This window comes from Ursus maritimus, unplaced genomic scaffold, assembly GCF_017311325.1.
Source record: "Ursus maritimus isolate PB19 unplaced genomic scaffold, ASM1731132v1 scaffold_29, whole genome shotgun sequence".
Lineage (NCBI taxonomy): Eukaryota > Metazoa > Chordata > Mammalia > Carnivora > Ursidae > Ursus > Ursus maritimus.
In genome coordinates, this window is record NW_024425452.1 from 33,705,276 (window position 1) to 33,718,302 (window position 13,027).

The window sequence follows — 13,027 nt, forward strand, 5'->3', positions numbered from 1 at the left end:
TATGCATATACTCTTTATTTAAGGCAAAATTTGTCTATATTAATCAAAAAAATTTTATAGCTTTAAAAGAACACATTGCTAAGGAGAATTTGGAATATAGAGAAAGGCATTAAAAATAATATGTTTTAAGCTAATACATATTTTATACATTTACTTCTGTAATTTTAATGTAACTCAATGTTTTTTAGATTTATTTATTTATTTGAGAGAGAGTGTGCATGTGTGCAAGCAGGGGTGGGGAAGGGGCAGAAGGAGAGGGGGAGAGAGAATCTGAAGCAGACCCCCCACTGAGCACGGAGCCCAACACAGGGCTCAATCCCATGGCCCCAAGATCACGACCCAAGCTGAAATCGAGAGTCAGCTGCTTAACCAACTGAGTCACCCAGGCAAACATGCAACTCAATTTTTAAAATAAAATAGTAACATATAACATGGTGTTTTCCTTTTTACATCTAACATTACATTGCTAATCTTTTAATGTTATCGTTCTTTAAAAAAAACCTTAAGACTGTATGCGCTATTCATTTGGCTACTCCACAATTATTTCACAACCATCCTTTAATTTAGGTAAACACAACATATTATTTTTTTTTTCTTCAGCTAAGATAGCAGAAGACAGCGTATTACTATTATAATGGCTGCATGATAAAACAGCACTATTCTAAGTAATGCTATGGTAGCATCCTTAAACAGAAAACACTGTGACCGGCACAAAAACAGATACATAGATCAATGGAACAGAATAGTTTGTTGTCAATCTTCAATAAAGTAGGAAAGAATATCCAATGGGAAAAAGAGTCTCTTCAACAAATAGTGATGGGAAAACTGGACAGCAATATGCAAAAGAATGAAACTGGACCACTTCCTTACACCATACACAAAAATAAATTCAAAATGGATTACAGAACTAAATGTGAGATAGGAAACCATTAAAATCCTTGGGGAGAACATAGGTAGTAACTTCTCTGACACTGACCATAGCAACCTCTTATTAGGTATGTCTCCTGAGGCAAGGGAAACAAAAGCAATAATGAACAACTGGGACTACAACAAAATAAAAAGCTTCTGCACAGCAAAGGATATAAACAAAACTAAAAGGCAAGAAAATAGGAAAGATATTTGAAAATGGCATATCCAATAAAGGGTTAGTATCCAAAATACATAAAGAACTTATAAAACTCAACACCCAAAAAATGAATAATCCAATTTAAAAATAAGCAGAGGACATGAATAGGCATTTTTTCAAAGAAGACATACAGATGGGCCAACAGACAAATGAAAAGATGCTCAGTATCACTCATCCTCAGGGAAATACAAATCAAAACCACAATGAGATAGCACCTCATATCTGTCAGGATGGCTAAAGACAACAACACAAGAAACAACAGGTGTTGGCGAGGATGTGGAGAAAAGGGGATACTGTTGCACTTTTGCTGGGAATGCAAACTGGCACAGCCACTGAGGAAAACACTATGGAATTTCCTCAAAAAGTTAAAAATAGAACTACCCCATGATCTAGCAATTGCACTAGTAGATATTTACCCAAAGAATACAAAAATACTAATTTGAAGGGATAAATGCACCCTGATGTTTACAGAAGCATTAACGACAATAGCCAAATTATGGAAACAGCCCAACTGTCCGCTGACTGACAAATGGGTAAAAGAAGATGTGGCATCTGTGTGCGTGTGTGTGTATACATATATAATGTATATATAATGGATATAACTTAGCCATAAAAAAGAATGAAATCCTGCCATTTGCAACAACATGGATGGAGCTAAAGAGTTTTATGCTAAGTGAAATAAATCAGTCAGAGAAAGACAAGTACCATATGATTTCACTCCTGCATGGAATTTAAGAAACAACACAAATGAGCAAAGGGAAAAAAAAAAGGGAGAGAGAGAGGCGCAAACCAAGAAAGAGACTCTTGACTATAGAGAACTGATGGTTACCAGAGGTGAAGTGGGTGGGGGATGGGTGAAATGGGTGATGGGGATTCAGAAGTGCACTTGTGACAAGCACCAGGTGTATATGTAAGTGTTCAATCACTGCATTGTACACCTGAAACTAATATTACAGTGTATGTTAACTAACTAGAATTTAAATAAAAACTTAAAGAAAAGAAAAAAACATAAAACATTGTATACATCTTTATAAGATATATTCTTACGATGGAAACTATTGGATCAGAAGCATAAAATTTTATTTATTTATTTATTTACTTACTTATTTATTATAAGATTTTTATTTACTTATTTGTCAGAGAGAGAGAGAGAGCAAGAGCAAACGATCACAAGCAGGGGGAGTAGCAGGCAGACGGGGAAGCAGGCTCCCCTCTGAGCAAGGAGCTTGATGCGGGACTCGATCCCAGGACCCTGGGATAACGACCTAAGCCGAAAGCTGATGCTTAACCAACTGAGCCACCCAGCCATCCCAGAAGCATAAAATTTTAAAGGCTTTGGATACACATAAGTTAGTTTTCCAGAAAATTTGTACACCTTCACATTTGTTTTTATATTAAATTCCTGAAGTCTATGCTTATCACTGGTTATTATAAAAATTCATCTTCATGTAGAAAGGAAATTTACAAGTATTTTTTTCTGGCAGTTTACGGAAGAGTGCTTAACGTATACAGATGGTAGAAGTAATATTAATGCCTTATAACTATGTAGCAACATTGTCAACCTACCTAGTCTTATTTGGTTCTCACAATAATCTACAAACTAGGTCTTGCTATCTCTATTAGAGCTGGGGAAACAACCTTGTAGTTAACATTGAAACAGCCCATTTATTAAAGCACTTCTCAGAATTCCCACTCAAACCCTCAAGAATTTAATCGAGAGAAAATTGTTATTTTTCCTAGCTAGTGTGCAATTTGACAGCTAGCCCTTAATAAAAGGAGCTATACCTAGGTGTTTCAGCTGTATCAACGTCAAACTGCCTCCTCTGGGAAGTAATTCAAATGCACGGACAACCTGTAGAGTTGCAAGGAGCCTCCATACTTCACAGGCCGATTCTGTAGCCACGCCGGGCTTCTTTACGAGAAGAGTATCAGTATTATTGTACGACATGGGCATTCATGTATAATGGCTACTCTTTTAACACAGTGTCGGGGGTAGGGTGAGGGGAAGTAGTAGTAATCTTTGAGATGGGCATCCAGAATGGCACATTAATTTTTATTCAGTTGAAAATGACAAATTCTTACCTTAACTATTAATCCTTTTGAGTCGACCAACCATATCTTTTTCACGGCCTTCTCTTTTGGTAAACCTTCTTTTTCCATGGCCATAACAATCAGGTGTGCAATCCCTAAGGCAGCCTGAGAAGGACGTTAGGAAAACAAAACTTTAAAAAGTTGCTCCACATTATAACTTATCAAGAGTAACGTTTCACTCCATTTTATCTTTGTTAATAAGAAAGAACAGAATGGCTCTACTGACCGAAACACTTACATTCATTCATTTATACTGGGAGCCAAGTATTTTTGTCACATTTGGGGTAAGCTAAAGGACAATTATTTACTCTTGTCATCACAACAGAACCACTATTATGTGGCTTGCTCTATGGCTACAGATAAACCAGTGATATACCCTTGATTGTCATCATCTTTAATCCTGTTAACGCAATTAAGATTTGCTCCAACAAGAAAATATTGAGCTTAAAAGAATGACCTGGTCAGCCTGCTTATTGGACTGCATTGTTTATTGTTGGGCGCCAGCTCCGCTCATTGAATTTGAAGAATGAAGCCTGGTCATTTGGATGGGAACTTGACCAATTAGGCAATAGAATAAAACACATACAATCTCTGTCCCCAAGCACTTATTTACTCTATTAATTTGGACAAAGAAAGTACTGTGAAATCTCTTGCAAGATTAAAGGAATCAACTTCTTTGGTATTTGATAAATTTTGTGATAATCTGTGAATGCCCAAAACCTTTTCAGGGACAAGCAAGTGCCAGTTTTGAATCATCCAACCATGAATACCTCTGCCCTGCTGAGTCGAGAACTGGCCTGTACCATTCATCAAAACCCTTTGGAAATTCAAAGAATTTGAACTCAAAAGAAGTTGACTAAAATTAAGTACAGCATGTAACAGCCGTACAAATAAAAACCTCAAATTTTAATAAGATATAATTAAGCCTTGCTTTTTATTTTGACGTGAAAATGAACTTGAGATTTACATTCTGAATACTCTGACATGTTTACATCTTGGCATTTAAGCTTTAGCTTTGCCTGTTTCATTTTAAGAACAAGTAAAATCAAAACCAACACAATATACACAATTTCTACCAGTGTAATATATTTATTCATAATCATGTTCAATTTGAAAATTTAAAGCTTCTTAAAAATACATATGGCCAAAAAGTACTTCTCCATTCATTACATTGTATAATTCTAAACAGATTTGGGCAGTTTTCTCACAAGAAGCTCAAACTCAATTGACATTTTAATTTCTATTTTGGGCGATGAATTATCACTGGAGTCTAGTCTTCCTCTTTCAAATGATTAACTCATAGCAAAAGAGAACAGAAAAAAGCCCACTTTTGTCTCGCTGCCATCTCCTTCCAGCAATTGTAAATGTTTTGGTTCTTTTGCATGTGAACAGTTATAATGCAGGACAAGTCTCCAGTTCAAATATTTTTTTCTTAAAAACTTGTATATAGTTATATATGTGCACACTGACTGGTGAGTCAAATTAAGAAAACTTTCATATGTGCCTCTGGAGGATACTAAAAGCATCAGATATAATAGCTTAAATACTTAGAGGCTTTTATACATCATCACACAATGTAAACTTTTTGTTCCCGCAAAACATGCGAAACAAGAACCCACGCCACCATCTGATAATCTCTAGAAATTTAAGATTGTGAGAAGGATCGCTATACCTCTACACTCAAGTCTCTTATGACAAATGAATATGACTCAATACTTAACTGGGGAACCTTTCAATAAAACCTATAGCTGCAATATAGTAAAAATTTGAAAGAATACCTCGAACTTCAAATTAATGAATAATAAACTCTGTTCATTAATTTAAGGGAATGTAAGCACTGTATAAGGCAGGTACCTCTCCAGCTCCTTGAAAGAGTATTGTTTGATCAGACAGTTTGTTCTTGGTTATTCGAAGAGCTGCAAGGACGCCCGCCACTGCCACAGATGCTGTTCCTGAAACAAATACGAGAGAGGCTTGAGTGATCCTCAAATACACGCTAAATCTGAAGCCTGGAGTCTTCATTCACATCTTGAGCTCATCGCACAACAGGGTAACTGGTACAGAAAGGGAACCTGTGGTTGTCTGACCCCATGTTTATAAATGAGGTGAAATTCTCAGGCTACTGACGTCAACATTTTAGGACAGCAACTCACTAGTATTCTTGCTAACTTTCAGAAAGATTCTGTGACTTAATGTGGTGATTTGATGAATAAGAGCATGGGGTTTGGATTCTTATATGGATTCCAGCTCAACCTGTTTACTAGCTGGATGAATTTAGAGAAATTATTTTGGCTTTTTGTTTTGGGTTTTTTTTTAATTCATTTATTTGAGAGACAGGGAATGAGAGGGAGAGAGCACAAGCAGGGGGAGGGGCAGTGCGAGAGGGAGAAACAGACTCCTCGCTGAGTAGAGACCCCCACTGACCACCAGGGCTCAATCCTAGGACCCCAGGAACATGACCTGAGCCCAAAGGCAGATGCTTAACCGACTGAGCGACCCAGCCACCCCTAGAGAAATTATTTTGTATATCAGTTTCCTCATCTGTAAAACAGTTGTACGGTGTGAGATAAAAGAGTACTAAGTGCTATTAGATTCTTCCACCTAACTACTCTAGGGACTCTGAAACCTATTCCTGATGCCGTCTACACAAAGTAAGTGCACAGTAAGTGCTTGCTGATAATGGTGGTGGTGGGAATGATGTTTCAACACATTTGGAATTTAATCTTTTAATCTTCAATTTGAAAAACTGACAGTTAATAGCAATTAAAATCTGATGTTATATGTCCTCCAATTGGCTTCCTACCTATAATAATCATTGGTGGATCCCAAAGGTGCACAAAATTAATGTAAAATTTATCTAGGATGAAGACTGAGTTGTTCTCATCCTGCCCCAAGGTCACAGAAACTTCACCAGTTCTACTTTGACTACTTTGACATATAAGCTTTCACAGATCACACAGCAGTTTTCTTGCTTTTAAACGTTAATTGCATAGCTCAACTTCTTTATTGGCTCATGTCTGAAATAAAACTTTGGACCCTCCTGCAGTACTTCCCAGCTGTATTTACATTTTACTCCTCTAAATAACACTCTACCTATAATGGTTCCTAGATCACTCACCAAGCAGCAAAGCTCACTTAAACTTTAAACACCCACATTTGGTTTAAAAAAAAAGGACTTAGAAAAGGTTTGATGAATGACACAATGATGAAGTGTTATATACGCCAAGTACCAAAGATGAATTAAGCATTTTACCAACAGTATGTCTGTTCTGTTCAATCTTTGGGTTCTTCGTTTCTGTCTTGTAGAATTTGGTAGTCATAAATAAGATCACAGTAATTACTGAAGACCTGTGTGTCACTTGCATGTTTTTTATTTAGAAACAATGTAAAACATGAAAATAAAATGCTTGTAATTTTGAGCCACCGTTATTAACAAAGTATGAACTGTGGAAAGTCATACATTATGTAGAGGCTAGTCTTCTATACATTATTTAAAATGAAAACCTGTTTTCTTTGGGGAAATACCTAGCAATGGAATTACTGGATTATATGGTATTTATATTTTTGGTTTTGGGGGGAATTTCTATAATGTTTTCCACAATGACTGCACCAATTTGCATTCCCAGCAACAGTGTCCAAGGGTTCCTTTTTCTTCACATACTTGCCAACACTTGCTATTTCTTGTCTTTTTTATTTTAGCCATCCTGACTGGTATAAGGATATGTCTTATTGTGGCTTTGATTTGCGTCTCCCTGATGACGAGTGACGTGGAACATCTTTTCATGTGTCTGTTGGCCACCTGGATGTCTTCTTTGCAAAAATGTCTATTCAGGTCCTCTGCCTATTTTTAATCAGATTATTTGTTTTTTGGTATTGAGTTGTATAAGTTCTTTACATATTTTGGATATTAACCCCTTATCAGATGTATCTGCAAACAAATAAAAAAACTAATTCAAAAAGATATACGTACCCTTATGTTTACTGCAGCATTATTTACAAATAACCAAGATATGGAAGCAGGTCATGTGTCCACTGATAGGTGAATGGATAAAGATGTGGTGTACACACACACACACACACACACACACACTGGAGTATTATACAGCCATAATGAGATCTTGCCATTTGTGACAACACATATAGACCTAGAAGATATTAGGCTAAGTGAAGAAAGCCAGACAAAGACAAATTACTTCTGTGTGGCATTTAAAAAACAAATGAATAAACAAACAAAAAGCAGAAGCAGATCTATAAATACAGAGAATGAACAAACTAATGGTTGCCAGAGAGGGAGGACAGGCAAAATGGGGGAAGGGCAGCTTCCAGTTGTAAAATGAAAAAGTCACGGGGATAAAAGGCATAGCGTAAGAAAAACAGTCAATGGTAATGTAACAGTGTTGTATGGTGACAGATGGCAGCTACACTTGTGGTGAGCACAGCATAACATATAGTTATTGAATCACTATGCTGTACACCTGACGCATGACAGTGTATGTCAACTATACTCAAAAAATAATAATAAAGTAAAATGAGAGCCTATGTAAAACTACGGCTGATCTATGTAGAAAAGACATCACAACAGGATCAGAATGGTTTGTCTCCTACATCAAGATGGACTCACAAGAGCTGTTAAATAGAAGAAAAGATATTTTAGAGAAGTATAAGGATCCAGTCACCAGATAAGTAGTTATCCACTAATAGTTGCTCAAGCTATCTCAATCTCAGGCTTTTTGAAGCAGACTGACCTCAAGTTTGGATTTGAGGGACTCTAAGCTCCCTTCTAACCCTGAGATTCTATCATCTTAAGGGTCTCTATAGACTCTACCAGAACCACAAGATTTAACCAGCTGAAGAATCAAAGTTGAAGTATTATCAGCAATCACTGTATTTGTATTATCATTTTGATTTTAAACAGACCTGGGCATTTAAGAACAGATAGAATAAAATATTTCAGGAGATCCAAACTATAATGTGGTGACACTTTTATATGGTTATGCTGGATCATTCTGTATTAAAAGCCAAGATGTTTTAAGTCTGTACATATTACCTCAAATAAGAGAAAATAAATCTCTGCATACATTGGATGTCAGAGCCTTCTATTTAAACATATATTCCATAACATCTCATGAGGACATGATGAAACATCTAAACTTCTCTTCATAGAATTAATTAATGAAAATAAAACAGATACTTTTAGCACTACCAAGAAGTTAATTTGAGCATGATTCTTGCACATGTCCTAGTCCTACTTCCTGGTACTACTTTGATTTAAATTTCACTGCAGTCAAGGGAATAAATGTGGGAAGATAATATTTCATAAAAATGTGAATTTCCACAATAAATTGTTCCAAAATAACTTCTGTTTCAAGACTGAAAACTAAACTTTTAGTAAAGCAGACAAAGACAGACTGAAATTTATCTTTGTACTATGACTTTTGGAGTACTTAAAATTTAACACTGATCAAAGAATGACCTCTACTAATGCAGTGATTTGTTAAATCTGATTAGAATTACTATATATCACTAGCAAAGGAGACTGATACGCAATCAAATAATGATAATCTTCACGTGCTACTAAGTAGATCAGACGGAACTAGAAGCAAGGGGAGCAGGAGTAACTTTGTTGAAGCAGGGGCCCCAGCATCAGGAGTACATGCGACCAGAGCACGGTATCAAAGGATTAACACAAGAGGTCCAGCACCTCGGAGAGGGCAAGCATGTGCAAAGACATGGAGGCAGGGAGGACTGGTCAAAATGAGGGACTGAACACATAATTTAGTTTTCCCTCCCCCCAGTAAACTCTACTAAAACAACAGAAAGAAGATTTTAAAAAGAAAGAAAAAAAGATCAAGGAACCAGGAGAGGATAGTAACAAAATTTTAGAAGCTAGAAGGCAGATGGGCAAATGGCAACAGACAGCAGATGTAAAAAAGCTGAATTCTTGGCCAGCCGTGGGGAATGCTAAGAAGCAACTGGATTGAGAAACCAGTACCTCTGAAAGGTGGGAATGAAGAAGTGGCAAAAAAACAGGAGACTGCTCAAAAATCTGTTGAGAAGTAGTTATAACCTAGATCCATTTCGTCACCTCCAGCAGACGGCTGACCCTCCACACTCGGAGGCTGACACCAGACACAACTGTAAGGCATCAGGGATAATTGGGTGCAAGGATGCCATACTTGAAAACAAGATTAAATGCAAGTTTACATACTCAGCATGGAGACCCCCAGTCTTCCCCCACTTGGCTCAAAGAATACTCGCAAAAAGCTCATCCTAGCAGAAAGCTACTATCAGGGGAGCCTGGGTGGCTCAGTCGGTTGGTTAAGTGGTTGCCTTCAGCTCAGGTCATTATTCCAGAGTTCTGGGATTGAACCCCTCATTGGACTCCCTGCTCAGGGGGGAGTCTGCTTCTCTCTCTGCCCCTCAACCTGCTCGTGCTCGCTCTTGCTCTCTCTCTCAAATAAATAAAACCTTAAAAAAAAAAAAAAAGAGAGCTAATATCAAGAGAGAGACTGAAAAAAATCTTTTCTGTGGAATCTGGGCAGTATAAGAGAAAAGAACATGACAAAAGAAAAACCAGAGACTGATAAGGAAGAGTTCCTTAAGGAAATGGCTCAGTCAAGTATCTTAGAGTAAAGATCCAGAATACAAGCTCCATATGTATACCAAGCCTCCCAAAATGTAAAAGAAGAGAGAACACAGAATACATATGAAACTGTAGGTATTAAAGTGTTGCTGATGCTGCAAGAGTTGGGACAAGATCATACAGGGCCTTCTACTTTATATTACTAGTAATTATATATACAGTTTTATAGACATACAAATACATACATATAAATATATAACATACACATATATTATATACGTAAATAAAACTAAAATTATAAACTACATAATTATATAATTATAATTTATTACAGGTAACAGATGGCTGCTGAAAGATTTTAAATTCAGAGAGCAGTGGGGGGAGCAGATTAGAGAGTCGGAGGCTGGTGGTATGTAGATAAGTTAGGAGGTCATTGCAATTCCTGAGGAGAGAGGATATTGCAACAACCCAAGAGAGAAGGAAGTTGAGAGGGAAGAAATATTTAAGAGATAAAAATCAACAGGTCTTAGTGATTAAATGCACAGACTGGGTGAGGAAAAAGTCAAGAATTATCATATGTTTTCTTGTTTGGATGATCAGGAAAAAGTTTGCAAGGAAAATAGGAGTTCCATTTTGAACTTACGAGCTTGTGCTTCCGGTCTGTGTGCTGTGCAGGGGGCAATGTCGGGAAGGTAGTCAGATATACAGATCTGGACTCAGCCTGGAAATCTACGTCAAAGATCAAGATCTGGAATTTGAAAACCTGTAGTTGTATTTAGGTCATGTGGATTGATAACACTATTCAGTGAGTGGCTAAAGGAGAGAACCCAAATGAAGATGAACATTCAGGAATAAGGGCAGAAGAATGTGATATAGGGGAAGATGGCTAAGTAAAAAAACGGACAAAGAGGAGGGGGAAGCAAGAAAGTATATGGTACCATGGAACCCAAGGGAAGAGGTAGTGACAAACGGAAGAAAGGTCAATCAAGAGAGAAAATGACAAATAACTACTGGATCCGGTGATTCCTTTGTGGTGATCTTTCAGAGACCTACTTTAGTTATACATGCTAGAGCCGAAGCTGAAGGGCAGTGTGCTGAGGTATAAATAAAAGAGAAAGAACAAAGACAGCAGGTGTACAGTAGTCCTTGGAAGAGCACTGATAAGAAAAGAAAGAATGAGATGGAGATGGAGATGGGAGTGGGAGGGAAACAAGGCCAAGAAAAATATTTTATTTTTATGTTTTTACAGGAAGAATGACAAGGGCTGTTGGAGGAAAGAATGAAGGGTCAAGGCAATCACCTTCAGAATTAAAGCAATTTAAGCATGATATAGGCTAACGGGAAGAAGGCAGTAGAGAGAAAGAGGCGGAAGACGCAGGAAAAGAAGCTATCCACTAACTCTAATGAACTTTTTCCTAACTGATCTGGTTTCACTATTAGGAAAGAAAAGTAATGTTTGAAAAATTCTGCTCAATTAAATTCTTTAATAAAAAGCTTATTTGACAAAATAGTCCTGCATTCTAATTCGTGTGCCTCTTTTTTTGGATAAATATTTGACAAAAAAAAAATTCTAATATAACAAAATAGTTTAAATAGTTTTTTGTCTTCTAGTGTAAAGACATCTTAGCAGAAATGCAGGGGAATGTGATAATGTGTTTACATATAAAATAAAGTGCTTTGGAACATTAATGTTAAATCAACTGAGTATTAACTTGGAATCTACAAAGAAGAGGAAGGAGTGTCATCAGAATACTATTTTCTTTTTTTTCTCTGTATAACTTATCTTATATGACACAGTTATATCTAATATTCCTCCCCATAACTGGTATCAATTAAGTGGTGACATGAAGAATGTCTCCTCTAAGAGATGACAGCATAAACTAATTACAACATAATTACAACATAAACTAATAACAGTACTACTTTGAAAAGAACACTAGTGGAAACAATAGGTCTTTGGTATTAAGTAATTAAAGATTAGGCATTTTTGTGTTATGGCTCAACAACTCAGTAAAAAGTGCTATCTTTTTACACTTGAAAAATTTATTCATAAGTACATGCCCATTGTAATAAATCCATTAAACAGTTAAAATCCAGATGAACAAAGACTAAAAAGATCACTTATAATCCTACTGCCTCAGTTGAATCATTTTCAACATTCTGATGAATATTCTTACATCTGTTCTCTATATCTGATATATGCAAACTAAAGAAAATTTTAATTTGTAAAAAAATATCTCATGCCATGACTACTATTTTAACATACTGTCACTTAAAAATATCTTATGACTACCATACCATGTCAATAACATATTTTAAAGTATTTTGTATAGTTATAATATTCCATAATATAAGTCATAATTTATTTAACTTCTGTTTTTGGATAATTAGAGGGGTTCTCATTTTTTGCTATTAAAAATAACATTACAATAGAGACTGCATTCCAGAGAGGGCAATGGGTGGCCAGGGCCCTCCTTGAACCCAGCCCAACCCCCTTCCCCTGGCTGGGGGAGGGGGAGCAGCCCTGTCACCTGTCACCTGGAAAGGGATATAGGAAGGTTTGCCCCTGTCTGGCTCTCTGGGCTTCTTTGATAAGAGAATGGGTTCTTTACCAACTGAAAAGGGCAGAGAAGTGGAAAAAGATGCTGGCTTATGGGATGAAGAGACAATGTTTCAGGCGCACGCATTTGAAATTTTCCAAAAAGAGCTGAATAAAAATGAAAATTCACAGTCTTCCAGGCTATCTATGGCCTCCAGAGAACACTGCAGGGAGATTACGAAGATGTGAACAAGAAGGAGAGCAGCACGCGGCGCCCGGAGGCCTTGCGCGAGGCTGCAAAGGAAAAGACAGAATGTGTGGGACTTCTGGCAGCAGGAAAACACCGAGGTGAAGCCCTCAAAAATACACAACATCAAAAGAAAGGTTCATCCATGTTTGATGATATTCTTGAAGATGGGAGAAAGGCAGCATATTGCGCTGAGGAAGACATGGAAGAACACACTTCTGATGACATTACACTTGTCAAAGAAGGGGTCAATCTGAGGCAGTTCTGAGGGTGGAGGAAGAGGCCAACTCCAAGCAAAATTTCACAAAATGAGAAATGGAGTGTGATGTGGGTCTTAGCATGCTGACTGACTCCCAGGACAACCAGTATATTCTGACCAAGCCCAGAGATGCAGAACCCCCCTGCATCGCACTTCGTACAGACCACTGTTACCACAGGAAT

General features: G+C 37.1%; 1 protein-coding gene and 1 pseudogene across 1 annotated transcript in view; one reads left to right on the forward strand and one right to left on the reverse strand.

The window, feature by feature from the left end:
- Positions 1 to 13,027, reverse strand: part of ME1 (malic enzyme 1) — a 175,329-nt gene that overhangs the window by 29,595 nt on the left and 132,707 nt on the right. Inside the window, exons 8-9 of the mRNA XM_040643704.1 lie at positions 5,072 to 5,169; positions 3,209 to 3,322 (exon numbers count right to left, since the gene is read on the reverse strand). Coding sequence (XP_040499638.1) covers positions 3,209 to 3,322; positions 5,072 to 5,169 — 212 coding nt within the window. The remainder of the gene's footprint in view (positions 1 to 3,208; positions 3,323 to 5,071; positions 5,170 to 13,027) is intronic.
- LOC121105695 overlaps positions 12,400 to 13,027 on the forward strand; it is a 1,090-nt pseudogene continuing 462 nt past the window's right edge.